Raw genomic sequence first — 22,161 nt, forward strand, 5'->3', positions numbered from 1 at the left:
AAATAAATGGGGGTGGCGCGATAGGTGGTTCTCGGTTTTGAATACTAGTATATAACAGTGGTCATTAATTGAACAGTTCAAAATACAACTCATCTGCCTCGAGCAGCGAATGTAGACACTGGAGGACTAGGTCCATACCCACCATAAGCTCGCCAGGGATGCATCGTGCCGAGGATAAACATAGTCAACGAAGAAGCGAAGCTCTCATGTAGGGAAGAGACACAAAAACGGCTCTCCCATTTCTCGGAAACACCGCGGAAAAAAGACCATGGTTCGGTGAACTTTGTATTTCCATTAAGCAATTAATGGAAAGGGGATGCCCGGTTGAATAAAATAATAATAATTGATTAGTTGAACAACCATTATCTCATCTGCCTCGAACAGTGAATGGAGACACAGGAGGACTGGGTCTATACAAATAAGAAACAAGTATGGAGTACAGCACATAGTGGGTAGGATGAAACATATATGGTCAACAAATAATAAATAAATGGGGGTGGCGCGATAGGTGGTTCTTTGTTTTGAATACTAGTATATAACAGTGGTCATTAATTGAACAGTTCAAAATACAACTCATCTGCCTTGAGCAGCGAATGTAGACACTGGAAGACTAGTTCCATACCCACCATAAGCTCGCCATGGATGCATCGTGCCGAGGATAAACATAGTCAACGAAGAAGCGAAGCTCTGATGTAGGGAAGAGACACAAAAACGGCTCTCCCATTTCTTGGAAACACCGCCGAAGAAAGACCAAGCTCGATCGGCAAGCTTACCTCGTTTCCTTGTATTGACATTTGACAGTGCTTGGTAAGTGTTGTTCGACCAGTCAGCAGGCCTCCCTTTCGCCAGCATCTGCATGAATCTCCGTCTTTCTTTTGTCCTTTTAAATATTATAAGATCGTAGGCAGAGGCGGAGAGATGCAGTAGCGGTAGCGGGTTCTGATTGATGGAGCACCTGCGAGAGTCCAAGGAAGAAGTGGAGATTGTAGAGGAGGAGGCCGAGAAATCTCCTCATGAGGCGCACAAGGGCGTTCTCTCTGATCCAAATCCTGCCAAAGGTGAGTCCCTCTCACCTACTAATGACTGCATAACTTGTTTCATTTCCATTGTGATATGATAAACTAGAAGGAATGCCCTGTTGCTTGCAACTGTTCTCCCTGTACTTAAAAGGAAGCCCTTTTTTTTATGTCACATTGTAATCATTTCTAGCATTTGCACCCAAGGGTGGCACCGATGGATTTTCTCTAGCCGGAGTACTTCCCAGTGAACAGAGGCGATATTTCCCTTTTCTCTGCCTTTTTCCCTGTGTTGTTCGGTTCCTTGATTTGAAGGGGTTTGTATGGGATTGAGAAATTTGATCCCGTACAAGTCAAAATCCACCTCAATCCTCTCCAATTCCTTTGTGGGAGGGATTAACCAAATAAGCCCTTAGGCTTTGTTCGGTCTGTGGGATCTAATCCTCTACATGATTCATTCCATCCATGTTACGTACCACTCCCTCTCTATTACTACCTCCATTTCATAATATAGTGCACATAGATTTTTTTAAAGTCATATTTCAAAAATTTGACCGAATTTATAGAAAAAACATTTATTCCACAATACCAAATATATGAAATATAAAAGTACATATTATGATAAATCCAATGAAAAATGTTTGGCATTCTAGATGTAAATATTTTTCTGCACAAAATTGATCAAAGTTTGTCAGGTTTGACTTTTCAAAAAATCTGTATACACAACATTATAAAACGGATGGAGTACTTACATTATAGGGGTACAATAATTACAGTGAAGGAAAAAAATCCAAAATTTAACTAACTGGGTTACGGCAGGTATATGTAAAGAGGATGAATAAAATAGTTCAACAGTGCATCACAAATTAAATATAATAATAAGTTGTACCATAAATATTAAAAAATGGCAAGTTGAAAGCCAAGGCGTCGAGCTTGAGATGCTTCATCTCCATCCATCCCTTGCTCAAATTCCGTTTCATCGAGTGCCAGATCAGCACCTTCAAGACTACCAACACCACCAAAGCCTTCAAGACCATCGCCACCAGCATACCACATTCGGCTTGGCGCACTTTCATAGACTTTGCACTTCCTTGGAAGTAGACGCAAGTTGTTGTGCACAAAAACCAAATCCTTAGAGCATCTTCAATAGATGATGTATATTTGGTGGTCCAAACCGGTGATGGTCCAAATTTGGAGCACCAAAAAGTGTTTTTTACATCTATGAAAAATGCTCAACTCCAACAGATGGTTCAAAACGGAGATGTAAAAAAAGAGCAACTCCAACAGATGGTCCAAAACGAAGATGCAAAACCGGCCGGCGGCCGCGCGGCTATTATTCAGCCACTATACAGCCGCACATATTACAAAAAACATCTAAAAACAACATAAAAAAATTATACATGTCCACGATATCAAATTATTACATAGTTCTTCAAATGCACGAGATCAGATGCAACACAAATACAACATAGTTTTGCACAATACGACATAGTTTTGCACAATACAACATAGTTTTGCACAAACAAATTATGAATCTATGCGGCTCTTTCGTCATGCCATTTACAATGCTCTTCCATCAAATCTTTCTGGAGTTGATCATGCACATCGGTGTCTCTAATCTCGCTGTACACCTTCATGAAACGTCTGATGCACTGTTCTTTTCGCATGGGGTTAACAGGAATGCCCATCAAGTGATAGAAGTTGTAATCTAAATGTTTTCCACGCTCGTTCTCAATGATCATATTATGCATAATCACGCAAGTAGTCATGATGTACCAAAGGATCTTTTGATCCCAGAATCTAGATGGTCCTCGCACAATAGCAAATTGAGATTGCAAAATCCCGAAAGCACTCTCAACATCTTTTCTAGCGGCCGCTTGTGCATTGTGAAAGACGAGTTCTTTCTTACCTTCGGGTTTTGCAACTGGCTTGACAAATGTACTCCACCTTGGGTAGATCCGATCTGCAAGATAGTAGTCATAGTTGTATGTGCGTCCATTTGCTTCGAAGGTCACTGGTGGTGCTTCTCCATTTGCTAACTTGGCAAACAGAGGTGACCGGTCGAGCACATTGATGTGGTTGCAAGATCCAGGCATCCCAAAATATGCATGCCAAACCATGTTTCATGATCAGCAACTGCCTCAAGAATGATAGTGGCATCCTTCCCATGACCCTTGAATTGTCCATGGCATGCTTTTGGGCAGTTCTTCCATTTCCAATGCATGCAATCCACATACCCGAGCATACCTGGAAACCCTCGAGCTTTGTTCATCTCCAAAAGCCTCTGAGTGTCCTGAGCATTGGGTGCTCTCAAGTACTGTGGAACAAACACTTCTACCATAGTCATTGCAAATTGCTTGACAAAGAAGATAGCAGTGCTCTCTGCCATCGCCAAGTTGTCATCAATGTAATCTTCTGGAACACCATATGCCTATTAGGGAACGTTGCACGCACACGCAAGATCTATCCATGAAGATGCATAGCTACGAGAGGGGAAGAGCATCTACATACCCTTGTAGATCCCCAAGTGGACGCATTTATCATGCGGTTGATGTAGTCTTACTCTTCGCGATCCGATCACGATCCAACCGATCTAGTGCCGAACGGATGACACCTCTGAGTTTAGCACACGTGCGGCTCGATGACGTCTCCTTCTTCTTGATCCAGCAAGCGAGAGAGGAGAAGTAGATGGATCACAACTAACACGACGGCGTGGTGGTGATGATGGCGGTGGAGCACCGACAGCGCTTCGCTAAGCGTCACCGGGATGAGGTGGTGGAACTATGGAGTAACATGAGAGAGAGGGGTGCCAAGGGCTTGGTGTGTCCTCATGGGGCAGCCCCTCCTCTCTATATATAGGTCGAGGGGCGTGGGAAACAGCCCCTCCAAGCCCTAGGGCGCAGCTAAGGTGGAGAGGACTTGGACTCCAAGTCCAATCCTATTTCTACTAGGACTCCTTCCTTTTTTGCCTTCCCTGGCCACATGGGCTTTTGAGGACTTGGTGCGCCTAGGACGATAGGTCCAGGGCACCTCCCCACAGACCATTCTAGCCCTTGGGTCATGGTGGACCCACCTGTGGACTTCTGGGTCCCTCCGGAATCCTCTGTAACCTTCTGGAAGCTTCCCGGTACAATACCGAAAAAACCGCACCTTTTTCTAGAACCCAAAATATGACTTCCCATATATAAATCTTTACTTCTCGACCATTCCGAGACTCCTCGTGACGTCCAGGATCTCAACCGGAACTCCAAACAACATTTGGTTACCACTCATCAAATATCCCAATACTACTCTAGCCTCAACGAACATTAAGCGTGCGACCCTACGGGTTCGGGAATTATGTAGTCATGACCGAGACACCTCTTTGGTCAATAACCAATAGCAGGACCTGAATGCCCATATTGATTCCTACATATTCCACGAAGACCTTGTTGGGGAACGTAGTAATTTCAAAATTTCCTACGCACACGCAAGATCATGGTGATGGCATAGCAACGAGAGGGGAGACTGTTGTCCATGTACCCTCGTAGACCGTAAGCGGAAGCGTTATGACAACGCGGTTGATGTAGTCGTACGTCTTCACGATTCGACCGATCCAAGCACCGAACGTACAGCACCTCCGTGTTCAGCACACGTTCAGCTTGATGACGTTCCCCAGGCTCCAATCCAGCAAAGCGTCAGGGATGAGTTCCGTTAGCACGACGGCGTGGTGACGATGATGATGTTCTACCGGCGCAGGGCTTCGGCTAAACTCCGCGACGATATGACCGAGGTGGAATATGGTGGAGGGGGGCACCGCACACGGCTAAGGAACGATCCGTAGATCAACTTGTGTGTCATGGGGTGCCCCCTGCCCCCGTATATAAGGAGCAAGGGGGAGGGGGCGGCCGGCCAAGGGAGGGCGCGCCAGGGAGGAGTCCTACTCCCACCGAGAGTAGCATTCCCTCCTTTCCTAGTCCAACTAGGACACCTTCCATGTAGTAGGAGTAGGAGAGAAGGAAAGGGAAGAGAGAAGGGAAGGAAGGAGGGGGTGCGGCCCTCCCCCTAGTCCAATTCGGACTAGGCCTTGGGAGGGCGCGCGGCCTGCCCTAGGCAGCCCCTCTCTCTTTCCCATATGGCCCAATAAGGCCCAATACTTCTCCCGGCGAATTCCCGTAACTCTCAGGTACTCCAAAAAATACCCGAATCACTCGGAACCTTTTCGAAGTCCGAATATAGTCGTCCAATATATCGATCTTTACGTCTCGACCATTTCGAGACTCCTCGTCATGTCCGTGATCACATCCGGGACTCCGAACAAACTTTGGTACATCAAAACTTATAAACTCATAATAAAACTGTCATCGTAACGTTAAGCGTGCGGACCCTACGGGTTCAAGAACTATGTAGACATGACCTAGAACTATTCTCGGTCAATAACCAATAGTGGAACCTGGATGTTCATATTGGTTCCTACATATTCTACGAAGATCTTTATCGGTCAAACTGCATAACAACATACGTTGTTCCCTTTGTCATCGGTATGTTACTTGCCCGAGATTCGACCGTCGGTATCCAATACCTAGTTCAATCTCGTTACCAGCAAGTCTCTTTACTCGTTCCTAATACATCATCCCACAACTAACTCATTAGTTGTAATGCTTGCAAGGCTTAAGTGATGAGTATTACCGAGAGGGCCCAGAGATACCTCTCTGACAATCGGAGTGACAAAACCTAATCTCGAAATACGCCAACCCAACATGTACCTTTGGAGACACCTGTAGAGCACCTTTATAATCACCCAGTTACGTTGTGACGTTTGGTAGCACAAAAAGTGTTCCTCTGGTAAACGGGAGTTGCATAATCTCATAGTCACAGGAACATGTATAAGTCATGAAGAAAGCAGTAGCAACATACTAAACGATCGTGTGCTAAGCTAACAGAATGAGTCAAGTCAATCACATCATTCTCCTAATGATGTGATCCCGTTAATCAAATGACAACTCTTTTGTCCATGGCTAGGAAACTTAACCATCTTTGATTCACGAGCTAGTCAAGTAGAGGCATACTAGTGACACTATGTTTGTCTATGTATTCACACATGTATTATGTTTCCGGTTAATACAATTCTAGCATGAATAATAAACATTTATCATGAAATAAGGAAATAAATAATAACTTTATTATTGCCTCTAGGGCATATTTCCTTCAGTCTCCCACTTGCACTAGAGTCAATAATCTAGTTCACATCACCATGTGATTTAACACCAAGATTCACATCTGTATGTGATTAATACCCATAGTTCACATCGTCATGTGATCAACGCCCAAAGGGTTTACTAGAGTCAATAATCTAGTTCACATGGCTATGTGATTAACACCCAAAGAGTACTAAGGTATGATCATGTTTTGCTCATGAGAGAAGTTTAGTCAACGGGTATGTCACATTCAGAGCCGTATGTATTTTGCAAATATTCTATGTCCACAATGCTCTGCATGGAGCTACTCTAGCTAATTGCTCCCACTTTCAATGTGTATCCAGATTGAGATTTAGAGTCATCTGGATTGGTGTAAAAGCTTGCATCGTTGTAACTTTTCACGACTGGCTCTTTTATCACCTCCATTATCGAGAAACATCTCCTTAGTCCTCACTAAGGATATTCTTGACCGCTGTTCTAGTGATCTACTTTTAGATCAAAATTGTATTCCTTTGCCAAACTCAGAGCAAGGTATACAATAGGTCTAGTACACAGCATAGCATACTTTATAGAACCTATGACTGACTGTTCATTCTTTTCTATTTTCTGCCATGGTCGGGTTTTGAGTCTTACTCAACTTCACACCTTGCAAAACAGGCAAGAACTCTTTCTTTGACTGTTCCATTTTAAACTACTTCAAAATCTTGTCAAGGTATGTACTCATTGAAAAAACTTATCAAGCGTCTTGATCTATCTCTATAGATCTTGATGCTCAATGTGTAAGCAACTTCACCAAGGTCTTTCTTTGAAAAACTCCTTTCAAACACTCCTTTATGCTTTCCAGAAAAATTCTACATTATTTCCGATCAACAATATGTCATTCACATATACTTATCAGAAATGTTGTAGTGCTCCCACTCACTTTCTTGTAAATACAGGCTTCACCGCAAGTCTGTATTAAAACTATATGCTTTGATCAACTTATCAAAGCGTATATTCCAACTCCGAGATGCTTGCACCAGTCCATTGATGGATCGCTGGAGCTTGCACATTTTGTTAGCACCTTTCGGATCGACAAAACCTTCTGGTTGCATCATATACAACTCTTCTTTAAAAATCCATTAAGGAATGCAGTTTTGACATCCATTTGCCAGATTTCATAAAACGTGGCAATTGCTAACATGATTCAGACAGACTTAAGCATAGATATGAGTGAAAAACTCTCATCGTAGTCAACACCTTGAACTTGTCGAAAACCTTTTGCGACAATTCTAGCTTTGTAGATAGTAACACTATCAGCGTCTGTCTTCCTCTTAAAGATCCATTTAATCTCAATGTCTCGCCGATCATTGGGCAAGTCAATCAAAGTCCATACTTTGTTTTCATACATGGATCTTATCTCAGATCTCATGGCCTCAAGCCATTTTGCGGAATCTGGGCTCACCATCGCTTCTTCATAGTTCGTAGGTTCGTCATGGTCTAGTAACATAACTTCCAGAACAGGATTACCGTACCACTCTGGTGCGGATCTTACTCTGGAAAACCTACGAGGTTCTTTAGTAACTTAATATGAAGTTTCATGATCATCATCATTAACTTCCTCACTAATTGGTGTAGTAGTCACAGGAACAAATTTCTGTGATGAACTACTTTCAAATAAGGGAGCAGGTACAATTACCTCATCAAGTTCTACTTTCCTCCCACTCACTTCTTTCGAGAGAAACTCCTTCTCTAGAAAGGATCCATTCTTAGCAACGAATGTTTTCCCTTTGGATTTGTGATAGAAGGAGTACCCAACAGTTTCCTTTGGGTATTCTATGAAGACGCACTTCTTCGATTTGGGTTCAAGCTTATCAGGTTGAAACTTTTTCATATAAGCATCACAACTCCAAACTTTAAGAAACGACAACTTTGGTTTCTTGCCAAACCACAGTTCATAAGGCGTCGTCTCAACGGATTTAGATGGTGCCCTATTTAATGTGAATGCAGTTGTCTCTAAAGCATAACCCCAAAACGATAGCGGTAAATCACTAAGAGACATCATAGATCGCACCATATCTAGTAAAGTACGATTACGACGTTCGGACACACCATTTCTTTGTGGTGTTCCAGGTGGCGTGAGTTTCGAAACTATTCCGCATTGTTTCAAATGTAAACCAAACTCGTAACTCAAATATTCTCCTCCACGATCAGATCGTAGAAACTTTATTTTCTTGTTACGATGATTTTCCACTTCACTCTGAAATTCTTTGAACTTTTCAAATGTTTCAGACTTGTGCTTCATTAAGTAGATATACCCATATCTGCTCAAATCATCTGTGAAGGTGAGAAAATAACGATATCCGCCATGAGCTTCAACATTCATCGGACCACATACATCTGTATGTATGATTTCCAACAAATCTGTTGCTCTCTCCATAGTACCGGAGAACGGTGATTTAGTCATCTTGCCCATGAGGCACGGTTCGCAAGTACCAAGTGATTCATAATCAAGTGATTCCAAAAGTCCATCAGTATGGAGTTTCTTCATGCGCTTTACACCGATATGACCTAAACGGCAGTGCCACAAATAAGTTGCACTATCATTATCAACTCTGCATCTTTTGGCTTCAACATTATGAATATGTGTATCACTAATATCGAGATTCAATAAAAATAGACCACTCTTCAAGGGTGCATGACCATAAAAGATATTACTCATATAAATAGAACAACCATTATTCTCTGATTTAAATGAATAACCGTCTCGCATCAAACAAGATCCAAATATAATGTTCATGCTCAACGCTGTCACCAAATAACAATTATTCAGGTCTAAAACTAATCCCGAAGGAATAGGGAGTGTGCGATGATGATCATATCAATCTTGGAACCACTTCCAACACTCATCGTCACTTCCCCTTCAACCAGTCTCTATTTATATAACTCCTGTTTCGAGTTACTAATATTAGCAACTGAACAAGTATCAAATACTCAAGGGCTACTATAAACACTAGTAAGGCACACATCAATAACCTGTATATCAAATATACCCTTGTTCACTTCGCCATCCTTCTTATCCACCAAATATTCAGGGCATTTCCGCTTCCAGTGACCATTTCCTTTGCAGTGTAAGCACTCAGTTTCAGGCTTTGGTCCAGCTGTGAGCTTCTTCGCGGGAGTGACAACTTGCTTGTCATTCTACTTGAAGTTCCCTTTCTATCCCTTTGCCCTTTTCTTGAAACTAGTGGTCTTGTCAATCATCAACACTTGATGCTCTTTCTTGATTTCTACCTTCATCGATTTCAACATCACGAAGAGCTCGGCAATCGTTTTCGTCATCCCTTGCATACTATAGTTCATCACAAAGTTCTACTAACTTAGTGATGGTGACTAGAGAACTCTATCAATCACTATCTTATCTGGAAGATTAACTCCCACTTGATTCAAGCGATTGTAGTACCCAGACAATCTGAGAACATGCTCACTAGTTGAGCGATTCTCCTCCATCTTTTAGCTATAGAACTTGTTGGAGACTTCATATCTCTCAACTTGGGTATTTGCTTGAAATATTAACTTCAACTCCTGGAACATCTCATATGGTCCATGACCAAAACATCTTTGAAGTCCCGATTCTAAGCCGTTAAGCATGGTGCACTAAACTATCAAGTAGTCATCATATTGAGCTAGCCAAACGTTCATAACGTCTGCATCTGCTCCTGCAATAGGTTTGTCACCTAGCGGTGCATCAAGGACATAATTCTTCTGCGCAGCAATGAGGATAAACCTCATATCACGGATCCAATCCGCATCATTGCTACTAACATTTTTCAACACAATTTTCTCTAGGAACATATCAAAATAAACATATGAAAGCAACAACGCAAGCTATTGATCTACAACATAATTTGCAAAATACTACCAGGACTAAGTTCATGATAAATTAAAGTTCAATTAATCATATTACTTAAGAACTCCCACTTAGATAGACATCCATCTAATCCTCTAAGTGATTACGTGATCCATATCAACTACACCATGTCCGATCATCACGTGAGATGGAGTAGTTTCAATGGTGAACATCACTATGTTGATCATATCTACTATATGATTCACGCTCGACCTTTCGGTCTCCGTGTTCCGAGGCCATATCTATATATGCTAGGCTCGTCAAGTATAACCTGAATATTCTGTGTGTGCAAAACTGGCTTGCACCCGTTGTAGATGGACGTAGAGCTTATCACACCCGATCATCACGTGGTGTCTGGGCACGACGAACTTTGGCAACGGTGCATATTCAAGGAGAACACTTCTTGATAATTTTTAGTGAGAGATCATCTTAAAATGCTACCGTCAATCAAAGCAAGATAAGATGCATAAAGGATAAACATCACATGCAATCAATATAAGTGATATGATATGGCCATCATCATCTTGTGCTTGTGATCTCCATCTCCGAAGCACCATCATGATCACCATCGTCACCGGCGCGACACCTTGATCTCCATCGTAGCATCGTTGTCATTTACGCCATCTATTGCTTCTACGACTATCGCTACCGCTTAGTGATAAAGTAAAGCAATTACAGGGCGTTTGCATTTCATACAATAAAGCGACAACCATAAGGCTCCTGCTAGTTGCCGATAACTTCGGTTACAAAACATGATCATCTTATACAATAAATATAGCATCACGTCTTGACCATATCACATCACAACATGCCCTGCAAAAACAAGTTAGACGTCCTCTACTTTGTTGTTGCAAGTTTTACATGGCTGCTACGGGCTTAGCAAGAACCGTTCTTACCTACGCATCAAAACCACAACGATAGTTTGTCAAGTTAGTGCTGTTTTAACCTTCGCAAGGACCGGGCGTAGCCACACTTGGTTCAACTAAAGTTGGAGAAACTGACACCCGCCAGCCACCTGTGTGCAAAGCACGTCGGTAGAACCAGTCTCGCGTAAGCGTACGCGTAATGTCGGTCCGGACCGCTTCATCCAACAATACCGCCGAACCAAAGTATGACATGCTGGTAAGCAGTATGACTTATATCGCCCACAACTCACTTGTGTTCTACTCGTGCATATAACATCAAGCATAAAACCTAGGCTCGGATGCCACTGTTGGGGAACGTAGTAATTTCAAAATTTCCTACGCACACGCAAGATCATGGTGATGGCATAGCAACGAGAGGGGAGAGTGTTGTCCACGTACCCTCGTACACCGTAAGCGGAAGCGTTATGACAACACGGTTGATGTAGTCGTACGTCTTCACGATTCGACCGATCCAAGCACCGAACGTACGGCACCTCCGTGTTCAGCACACGTTCAGCTCGATGACGTTCCCCAGGCTCCAATCCAGCAAAGCGTCGGGGATGAGTTCCGTCAGCACGACGGCGTGGTGACGATGATGATGTTCTACCGGCGCAGGGCTTCGCCTAAACTCCGCGACGATATGACCGAGGTGGAATATGGTGGAGGGGGGCACCGCACACGGCTAAGGAACGATCCGTAGATCAACTTGTGTGTCATGGGGTGCCCCCCTGCCCCCGTATATAAGGAGCAAGGGGGAGGGGGCGGCCGGCCAAGGGAGGGCGTGCCAGGGAGGAGTCCTACTCCCACCGGGAGTAGGATTCCCTCCTTTCCTAGTCCAACTAGGAGACCTTCCATGTAGTAGGAGTAGGAGAGAAGGAAAGGGAAGAGAGAAGGGAAGGAAGGAGGGGGTGCGGCCCTCCCCCTAGTCCAATTCGGACTAGGCCTTGGGGGGGGGGGCGCGGCCTGCCCTAGGCAGCCCCTCTCTCTTTCCCGTATGGCCCAATAAGGCCCAATACTTCTCCCGGCGAATTCCCGTAACTCTCAGGTACTCCAAAAAATACCCGAATCACTCGGAACCTTTCCGAAGTCCGAATATAGTCATCCAATATATCGATCTTTACGTATCGACCATTTCGAGACTCCTCGTCATGTCCGTGATCACATCGAGGACTCCGAACAAACTTCGGTACATCAAAACTTATAAACTCATAATAAAACTGTCATCGTAACGTTAAGCGTGCGGACCCTACGGGTTCAAGAACTATGTAGACATGACCTAGAACTATTCTCAGTCAATAACCAATAGTGGAACCTGGATGTTCATATTGGTTCCTACATATTCTACGAAGATCTTTATCGGTCAAATCGCATAACAACATACGTTGTTCCCTTTGTCATCGGTATGTTACTTGCCCGAGATTCGATCGTCGGTATCCAATACCTAGTTCAATCTCGTTACCGGCAAGTCTCTTTACTCGTTCCATAATACATCATCCCACAACTAACTCATTAGTTGCAATGCTTGCAAGGCTTAAGTGATGAGTATTACCGAGAGGGCCCAAGATACTCTCCGGCAATCGGAGTGACAAAACCTAATCTCGAAATACGCCAACCCAACATGTACCTTCGGAGACACCCAGTTACGTTGTGACGTTTGGTAGCACACAAAGTGTTCCTCTGGTAAACGGGAGTTGCATAATCTCATAGTCACAGGAACATGTATAAGTCATGAAGAAAGCAGTAGCAACATACTAAACGATCGTGTGCTAAGCTAACGGAATGGGTCAAGTCAATCACATCATTCTCCTAATGATGTGATCCCGTTAATCAAATGACAACTCTTTTGTCCATGGCTAGGAAACTTAACCATCTTTGATTCACGAGCTAGTCAAGTAGAGGCCATACTAGTGACACTATGTTTGTCTATGTATTCACACATGTATTATGTTTCCGGTTAATACAATTCTAGCATGAATAATAAACATTTATAATGAAATAAGGAAATAAATAATAACTTTATTATTGCCTCTAGGGCATATTTCCTTCAGACCTATTATCGGTTGAACCTTTATGACAACATAAGTAATTCCCTTTGTCGGTCGGTATGTTACTTTCCCGAGATTCAATCGTCGATATCTCTATACCTAGTTCAATCTCGTTACCGTCAAGTCTCTTTACTCGTTTCGTAAATTGGGAAAAAAATATAGTGTTGAGAACCATGTTTAAGTAGAGATTACAGTGGGGAGAAGGGGTGTTATACCGCTGCATAGAGGGAAGAACGTTGGTGTTGATGGTAGCAAGGTTGTTGATGTAGATCGCCGTCACGATCCTAGCCCCGGCGGTGCTCCGGCACCACCGGGAGAGAGGGGGAGAGAGCCCCCTCCTCCTTCTTTTTCCTTGGACTCCCCCCTAGATGGGAGGAGAGTTCCCCCTCTGGTCCATGCCCTCCATGCGGCGGAGGGGTGGGATCGCCTCCGAGATTGGATCTATCCCTCTGTTCTCTTCTGTTTCGCGTTCCTCAGATCTGGCCGAAAACCATTTCTTAAATATCCAGAGATCCGTAACTCTGGTTTCACTGAGATTTTAACATGATTTTTTTTCCGGATATAAGATTACTTGCGCCCGAAGTAGAGCTCGAACCAATATTCGAGGAGGGCACAAGACCCTGGTGTATGTTGGGGGCTGTGGGCCCCCGTTTGCATTGACTCCACCTCCAAAAAATCTCATATATTCCAAAATAATTATTCGTAAATTTTTATCGCGTTTTAATTTTGTTTGATATGGATATTCTGCGAAGCAAAAAACAGGAACTGGCACTGGGCACTGGACCAATAGGTTAGTCCAATAAATCATATAAAATGTTGTCAAAAGTATGTGAAAGTTGTAAAATATTGGCATGAACAATAAAAAATTATAGATATGACGGAGGCATATCACGGCCACCGGAAACAATGGCTTCAGTGTATGTGGATGGCCTCATGGATGTTCTCAAGATGTTCTGCACAACTGAAAGCATAATGAACAATGTCACACTCTTCAATTAGGCATTTAGATTTCTTAATGACTCTCTTGCTCCTACCATCTACAAGAGACTGAACTTGCTGCAAAACAGGGGGTGAGTGTTGCACAACATCATCATCGTGAACCTCCGTATCTGGAGCATCATCAACATTGTCATCAACATGTGCATCTGGAGCAACATCATCATTATTTGCAATTGCATGTTCTTCCTCATCAAAGTGTTGCACATGCATAGTAACTCGTTGTGGCTCTATATCAAAAGTATCTGTGGACAGGTCATCATGATACATAACAAATTCATTGAAAACAACACTCCTGCTCATAAAAACCTTATTAGTTTCAGGATCCCATAACTTGTATCCTTTTACTCCTGATCCGTAACCAACAAACACACACTTAATAGCTCTAGGCTCAAGTTTTCCATTATCAACATGTGCATATGCAGTGCAACCAAAAACTCTCAATTTTGAATAATCAGCTGGTGTACTAGACCATACCTCAATGGGAGTTTTCTTATTAAATGGAATGGATGGTGGCCTGTTGATGAGGTAGCAAGCGGTAGAGGCGGTTTCAGCCCAAAAACGTTTGCCCATGCGAGAATTGGACAACATGCAACAAGCCCTGGAGATGATGGTTCTATTCATGTGCTCAACCACACCATTCTGTTGAGCAGTGTATGGGACAGTGTGGTGCCTGACGATGCCCAAGTTTCTGCAATAACTGTTAAAAACTTTTGAACATAATTCCATACCATTGCCATTACGAAGTATTTTTACCTTCCTCTTAGTTTGCCTTTCTACCATAACTTTCCAATCCTTAAAGGCACCAAACACATCATATTTATTTTTCTGAAAATAAGACCACACTTTTCTAGAGCAATCATCAATAATTTTAAGCATATAACGAGCACCATCAAGTGAGGGTTTACAGAAAGGTCCCCACAAATCAACATGTACATAATCTAATATATCTTCTGTGGTATGAACAACAATATTGAACTTTACCCTTTTGTGCTTACCAAAAATGCAGTGCTCACAAAACACCAACTCACTTACATTGCAACCATCCAGAAGTTCTCTCTTGGTGAATTTTACCATGCCAAGTTTACTCATATGCCCAAGGCACATATGCCAAATATTAGTTTTACTGGATTTATCAGAAGTAACATCAGCAACAATAGTACCAGTAATAGTGCTTCCTCTCAGAACATACTCCCTATGTAAACAAATATAAGAGTGTTTACATTACTACTTTAGTAATCTAAATGCTCTTATATTTCTTTATGGAGGGAGTACAACTTAGCAGAATTCATGTCACCTATCATATGAACGAGGGAACCTTTTGTTACCTTCAGAACTCCACCTGAACCGGAGAGTTTGTACCCTTTGGCGTCAAGAGTACTCAACGAGATGAGGTTTCTGGCCATGCCTGGTTTGTGTCTGACATATGTCAACATGCGTATCATGCCATCATATGTCCTGGTCTGAACATAACCAATGCCCACAATCTCATGTGGGTTGTCATCTCCCATATGCATAACATCTCCACTCTTCGCAAATCCATAAGTACTGAACCAAGCTCTGTTACATCATATATGAAACGAACAGGCAGAATCAAGTATCCATTCATCATGCCATGAAACACACCCAGCAAAAACAACTGAAGCAACATCTTAATCAGACTTATTACCAGATCTAACATTTACTTTACCATCACCATCGGATTTGTTTTTAGGTTTCCATGTACTGTTCCTCTTCTCCTTATTTTCCAACTTCCAACATACATCAATGAGGTGACCCTCTTTCTTACAATACCTGCAAAAAAAAATCTTCCCAGATTCTTTGGACTTCGAACGACCTTCGTCATTCTTGCTTTTATCGCTTCTCCTTTGGAGGACGATCCCTCAGATTGCAACATATCTTTCATCTTTTCCTTCTGTTGAAGGGCCTAATATACTTCAGCAATAGTTTGTTCATCACGACTATGTAATATGGTATCTCAAAAATTAAAAAGGAACTGGGTAGAGAGCATAAAAGCAGAAGACCTAAATCTTCATCATCATACTTTACTTCCATAGAATGTAACTCAGAAACGATCTCCTTGAAGATCAACAAGTGGTTTAGCACCGAACCACCTTCTTCCAACTTGTGTGTGAACAACTTCATCTTCATGTGCATTTTACTGGTTAGATCCATGGACATGCGGATTGACTCCAGTTTCAGCCAGAGAGCTGCTACGGATTTCTCCTCCAGCACTTCTTGCACAATTTTGTTAGATAGATAAAGATGAATCATAGACAAAGCCCTACGATCTCTGTGCTTCTCATCCTCGATCCAGGCCTTCGGTTCTTTTCCACCGAAGCCATCTAGCGCCTTGTCCAGATCGGAATGCGCCAGGATATCCTGCATTTTCATTTGCCACAAGGAACACCTCGTGTCCTAGTCCAGCAATGGAAGATCGAACTTCATCGATGCCATGTCATTGAAACCCTAGACAGAAACAAGGCTCTGATGCCACTTGTTAGGGATACGACACGCAATTGAATACGATGAATAACAAAAACAAACAAGGGACAAGAGATTTAACGTGGAAAACCTCTCCAACACTAAGGGGGAAAAACCACGGCCGCCAGCTAGCCAATCTTCACTATATCGGGGGAGGTTACAAACGCCGGTGATTTACGACTAATCAACTTATCTTGTGCGGCTGCTTACAAGAGGTATATATAACAAAGGTGACCTAGTTCAATACTCTCCGCTTCGGCCCAAGCCTACCGGCGATGGACCTCGCTCCGCTCGCTCGTCAGAAGTTAGGCTTTCTCTTTATACATTAATTTGGAGCATAACAAAATAGTGCCAGTGGCGTTGGTTTAGATCTGGCCATGGGCTGCATCGGGTTGTTTCTTGCGGGCCTCCTCTTTCCGAGATCCGGCACACCTACTATGGGCGCGGCCGGTAGCTAGCCGGCGAGTGGTGGGGGTGGGATGGGCAGGTGTTTTGGTGGTGGCAGAAATGCTATCGGTGGCTACTACGCTCTGGTTAGGTGGTCTTCGGGAGGCTCCGGGCCGATGGAGATGGCGTGCGCATCGACTGCATGAGCGGTGCGGTCGGGCTTTGAGGTGGTGGATGACGTTCGTCGGCGAGCAGGTGCAGAAGGCCGACTTGTCCGCGTTGGTATGTTCCTCCACGTCGTGCTCTCCTGGCCTGTGGTTCCGATCGTGGCGTCGGTCCAAGCTAACCTCTCTAGTGCAGCCATGCCGTCGTGTGGGCTCGCCTAGGCCATAGCCAGAGGCCAGGGTTGAGGCTTGCTGCGGTGGCCGTCGGCAACAACTGGGTTGTGTCCCCCTCCCCCTCCCCCCTGACAACCGGGACTGGCTGGGGACACAGGTGTTGGCGCTTCCTACGGTGGAGGTGCTGACCCAAACCCGATGGCTGATGCCGGGGTAGGAGTGGAAGGAGGTGCCTTCCACTCTTCCTACCGTGGTTGGTGCATGCTGATGCATATGGTTGGCAGTGTCTTGGGACATGGATGCCGGGGCGGCGGCCCCGGGATGACTGTCCGCAGCGGTGGTGGCCATTTCTCTTGGCTGCGTGGGCGGCGCAAGATATAGTGGCGGGTGGCATGGGTGCGTTCTGTAACGGTGCCCCGATTTGGTTCTGAGAATCTGAACCCGTCACGCTTGTCCTGGAGTCCTCGTGGTGATACGAAGGAGGGCCGGCCGAAAGCTCCGCACTTTGTTGCCGACGACGGCGACACTCGTGGGCGTCTCTGTCTTCCTAAACACGTCGTCATGGTGCTCTTCTTTGTGTCTGGGTTCCGGGTGAAAACCTTTGTCTAGTGTGGACCTGGCAGCGATGACGCTTTGCGCCGTTCTCCCTCTTGAGTGTGTAGTCATGGAGCTTAGGTGTACTAGGTCCCAACGTGGCGTTGTACTTAGATATTCCTAATTGTTTTTCGTTAGTGTAGTCGCTCCGCGTGATCCGTTTATCTTGGGATCAGCTTTGTAAGAGGGTCACCTCATCCTGTATCATCCGGCCGTGTATTTTGGTTGGTTGTTGCTTTACATATAAAGCGCGGTGAAAGCTTGTTTTGAGACCACTGCTAGGACCTCGTCTAGGGCATCGCCGATCTCCAGTTGCGGGAAACCAGTTCGGCTGGGGTAGTCCCCTGAAATTCATGATTCGTATCATGGACCTGGCTCCGGTGCTTCCGATCGGGGCATTAATATTTGGGCTGTGGGTTGTTGTGTGGGCCTCTGTGCCCTTCCATGATTCATGCAGAACTTTTGAAGCTTCGAGAGCAGAAAACGCTGCTCCAACAACGGCGTGACAACTCCCCCCGTGACCTCCCCCCCCCCCCCCCCCCCCCCGCCCCCAGCGAACGACCCTCACTCCGCCGCCGCCGAGGGCATCGCAGGCTAAGTCTGCGGGCCGCAGCGGTGGCGGCGGCAACCTTCCTCGGCCGACGATCGGATCTGGATGGCGGCGACCCACTCCAGCCGATTCAAGGGCGATGGCGCGGGCCGGCGGCGACCCACTCCGGCCGATTCAAGGGTGATGGCCAGGCTGGCGGCGACCAGGGTTGTCGTGCTGGCGGCAGCGACGAAGAGATCACATCGGCGCCTAGGGTGCCCGATCTGGATCCCATTCGGATCTGGGTGGTGGTTCCTCGAGCCGTCGTGCGCACCCTTTATTCCGGCGCGGCAAGCGGCCTCCGGACTAGGCCAGCGACACGAGGACGTCGGGGGCTCCGACCCTGGGCGTGGAGGTGGTGGCCATCTTCTTCGCCGGAGGTGGTCAGTTAGATGGTTGTGGATTCTCGCATCCAGTCCCGACATCAAGTGGGGAGACAAGGCTACCAGTGAAAACCATGCTATGACTCGGGTCATGGCGGGCGATGGCGGCGTTTTCGCATCGTTATCTTGTTGAAGACATCGCCACTATAGCTTCTGTCAACTTGCTTGCGCTGCTCCGGGTGAAAACCTAGACATGGAGTTTCCAGATCGGACGATGGCGGTGCTTTTGGCGTCGTTTTCCCTCATGGGGGCATCGTATTTGAGCAGCGGCTGGATGTAGGACCAGAGGACGGATTCTTTGGTGGAGCGGTGCATCATCTCACTCATTGATGGCGGCGGGTCTCGGCGGCATGGCGTTGTGGTGACTCGGCGTCCGATGCGCGGAGATGGACTCGCGCAAGAGGGTGACACGGTCTGGCGTCGTGGTGGCGTCGACGACAGCTAGACCGAGCAAGATAGATGCAGCAGTACAACTCTGAAGATGGATTGGTGGCAGGTGGTTGCGGCGGTCTCATACCCAGCAGGCGTCCTGGTTGAGGAGTGCGTCGGACCAGTGAGTGACCCATGCCTGGCAGGCGTCCTGGATGGGACCTCCGATCTTAGATGTTAGATTTGGCCACGAAGTCTTATTGGTATTAGGCCCAGACTATCGGCATTCCTTCATCAATTGAATAGGAGTAGCGACAGATGTTTTCTAGACGATGGCTTTAGTCTTACTGTTGTATTGCTTTGTAAGGTCTTGTGTGAACAATTAATAAAGTGGCTGCATGCATCGTCCATATGCAGAGGCCGGGGGTCTTCCTCCTTTTAAAAAAAATGTAGTCATGCATCCCAAGGATTTCGTAAAGATGGCCGTCACACTTTTATGCAGTATGGACGGCGTGCAGAAAAGCTATACACGAGTCAATCGTTCAAAGTCCAATGTCAACTCACCACTTCGTCAAAAGTTTCATGGCAGAGTTGGATGGCCTGAACATGACAGCCAACGCGGCCACTGAGGCGAGATGCCCACATGTGATCACTGCGCAAAAATCTTGGAAACCACCTCCTTTCGGCCATGTTAAAATCAAAGTAGATGGTGGTTTGTTCCATGATGGGAGTGTTGGTGGTGCTGCCGCAGTATGCAGAGACGCGCAAGGTCATTACCTTGGGTCTTCAGCGATTGTTTTGCCAGGTGTTTCTAATCCAACAGTTTTAGAGGCCATAGCTTGCCGTGAGGCCTTGGCATTTGCTGCTGACCTTTCTATGGATCATTTGGTGATTGTCTGCGATTGCAAACCAATTGTGGACAACATCAAAAAGGGGTTGGGAGGCCCCCATATCACAATTGCTTCTGAGCTTGCTAAGATTTCATTTTCGAAGGTCGAGCTTCGAATGTGGAGGCGCATAACCTTGTAAAATTTGTTGTCTCACTTCCTCAGGGTCTGTCATTTGTGGCTTCTATTCCCTCATGACCCTATTTGTATCCCGTTCAATATTGCTTTAGGTTAATAAAGTGTGGGATCCCTAGAAAAAAATGGCATGCATCCCACTAAGCAGCGGGGACACGTTCGTTTCCTATACTTGTTTTTTAGCGATCTAGTTTGTTTAACGATCTTTTAGGGGCAAGTGAGGCAATGAAACATAGTGTTCCCGTACTGGTTCTTTTCACGGTAGGGGCCCCTCCATATTGGAGCCTTGTGCAGTCGCTCATATCTCTCGCCCTCATCGAAGGGCCTGAGGCAGACCATAGTTTTGTACTATGGAATATTGTGAGAAAACAGAGAAATAAAATAGAGAGAAAAAGAGAGGCACGATATGTGCCTTTGGGCAAAGGTTTTGTGTTCGCGTGTTCGTCGTGATTTGATGTGATCAATTTTGTGGATGAGTTCCAACAATTGGTATCAGAGCAAGGTTCGAGGATTTGAAGCCGCGCTTGACCCGGGGTGACGACCTATTAGCGCCTCGGGACGGCCCATGAAGTCGCTAGATGGTGCAGCGACGAGAAGGAGCAGGCGATCATTGGTCTGCGGAGCGACAAGAAGAAGTTGCGAGGTGATGGGCGACTGTCATTTGGCGGAGCCACATGAAGGGAGATGATAAGCTGTCGTCGGCAAGACAGTGGAAGATGACCGTTGATGGATGCAGTGGTGCCAAGGTGCGGTGCAGGAGTTCATCAACATCGTCGTCCAGAGGAGTATGATGAGTCAAGGAGTCGTGCAAGTTTGCATGTTCGGTCGACGTCGTGTTAGTGAGTTTTGTAACATCGTGGAAACACAGGGAGAAAATAAGAAAAGCAATAAAGAAGAAAATTAAGGGTACGAGACGTACCCTCGGCTATCAGTTTTTCGTGCACGTGTCCGTTGTGTGAATTGATGTGATCGATTCGTGGGCAAGTTCCAACATATGGTAGTACTTATAGTTATTTTTACTTTTGTTTGTTTATGTTTAGGCATTTCAAATCAAGGTGGCAGAAAAGACGGAGGCAAAATCAGGGAAACGGGGGCCCCAATAAGTGCTTCATTAGGTGCCATGAGACCCCTTATTGCAAAGCTGAACAAGATGCTCCTAGATCCCTCACAGGGATGCTCCTCCAAGAGTGTCAAGGTCGGGATGCACCTCTTCAAAGAAGATGTTGAAAAGATGAGCTCCTACCTTGATGAACTGTCAGAGGTGGAGGACCCTCCCCTGACGGCCAAGTGCTGGATGAATGAGGCACGCGACCTCTCTTACGACATGGAGGATTATATCGACAGTTTATTATTTGTGCAGCCTGCAGATCCCTCCCTAGTTGCCAATAACATCAAGACCACGAGATCGCTCCTCAAATTGCTCGGTCATGTCAAGAATCCCAAGAGGCTCCAGCAGCCCAAGAAGATTATAAAAACGGTATCAGACTTCAGGATATATGTTCAGGAGGCAATTCAAAGACACGATGTGTATGTTCTGTCAGATTCTGCTCCATGCTCTTCCAGCATATTGAGGCGTAGATCTGTGTCTGTTGGCCATATGTTTCCAACGCCGTATGAAGAAACTGCTCACATAGTGATAAATGGTCGGATGAATTTTTTTATCAATTCACTTGTTAACGATGGGGACAAGAATCTCAAGGCGGTATCTGTTCTTGGACCTGCCTGTCTGGGTAAAACTACACTTGCTAAAGTATTGCACGACAAACTTGGTGAGCAATACAATTGTCGAGCTTTCATTCGGGTGTCAAAGAAACCTGATATGGAGAAAATTTTCCTTGACATGCTCTCGCAACTCCAGCGACTGGATCCCCTAGAATATCGTAATGAGGCTGAGCTCATTCACAGGATCAAGAATTATCTACAACCTAGAAGGTGCTTTTGTTTTCCTCCTTACAAAATTAAACTAA

General features: G+C 45.2%; 1 protein-coding gene across 4 annotated transcripts in view; it reads left to right on the plus strand.

Moving 5' to 3' along the window:
* The first annotated feature begins 575 nt into the window (after positions 1–575).
* LOC123162768 (disease resistance protein RGA5) overlaps positions 576–22,161 on the plus strand; it is a 31,763-nt gene continuing 10,177 nt past the window's right edge. For 2 of the 4 annotated variants that reach the window (XR_006481462.1, XM_044580532.1), the window contains exons 1-3: positions 576–807; positions 905–1,058; positions 21,235–22,126. Coding sequence is in view for 3 of the 4 variants with exons in the window: in XM_044580532.1 (XP_044436467.1) it covers positions 947–1,058; positions 21,235–22,126 (1,004 nt within the window). In the remaining variant the exon portion in view is untranslated. Of the gene's footprint in view, positions 808–897; positions 1,059–21,234; positions 22,127–22,161 lie in introns of all 4 variants that reach the window. The other 2 variants (XM_044580533.1, XM_044580534.1) reach the window with 2 other exon arrangements.

Source organism: Triticum aestivum, chromosome 7B (genome assembly GCF_018294505.1).
Source record: "Triticum aestivum cultivar Chinese Spring chromosome 7B, IWGSC CS RefSeq v2.1, whole genome shotgun sequence".
NCBI classification, from domain to species: Eukaryota; Viridiplantae; Streptophyta; class Magnoliopsida; order Poales; family Poaceae; genus Triticum; species Triticum aestivum.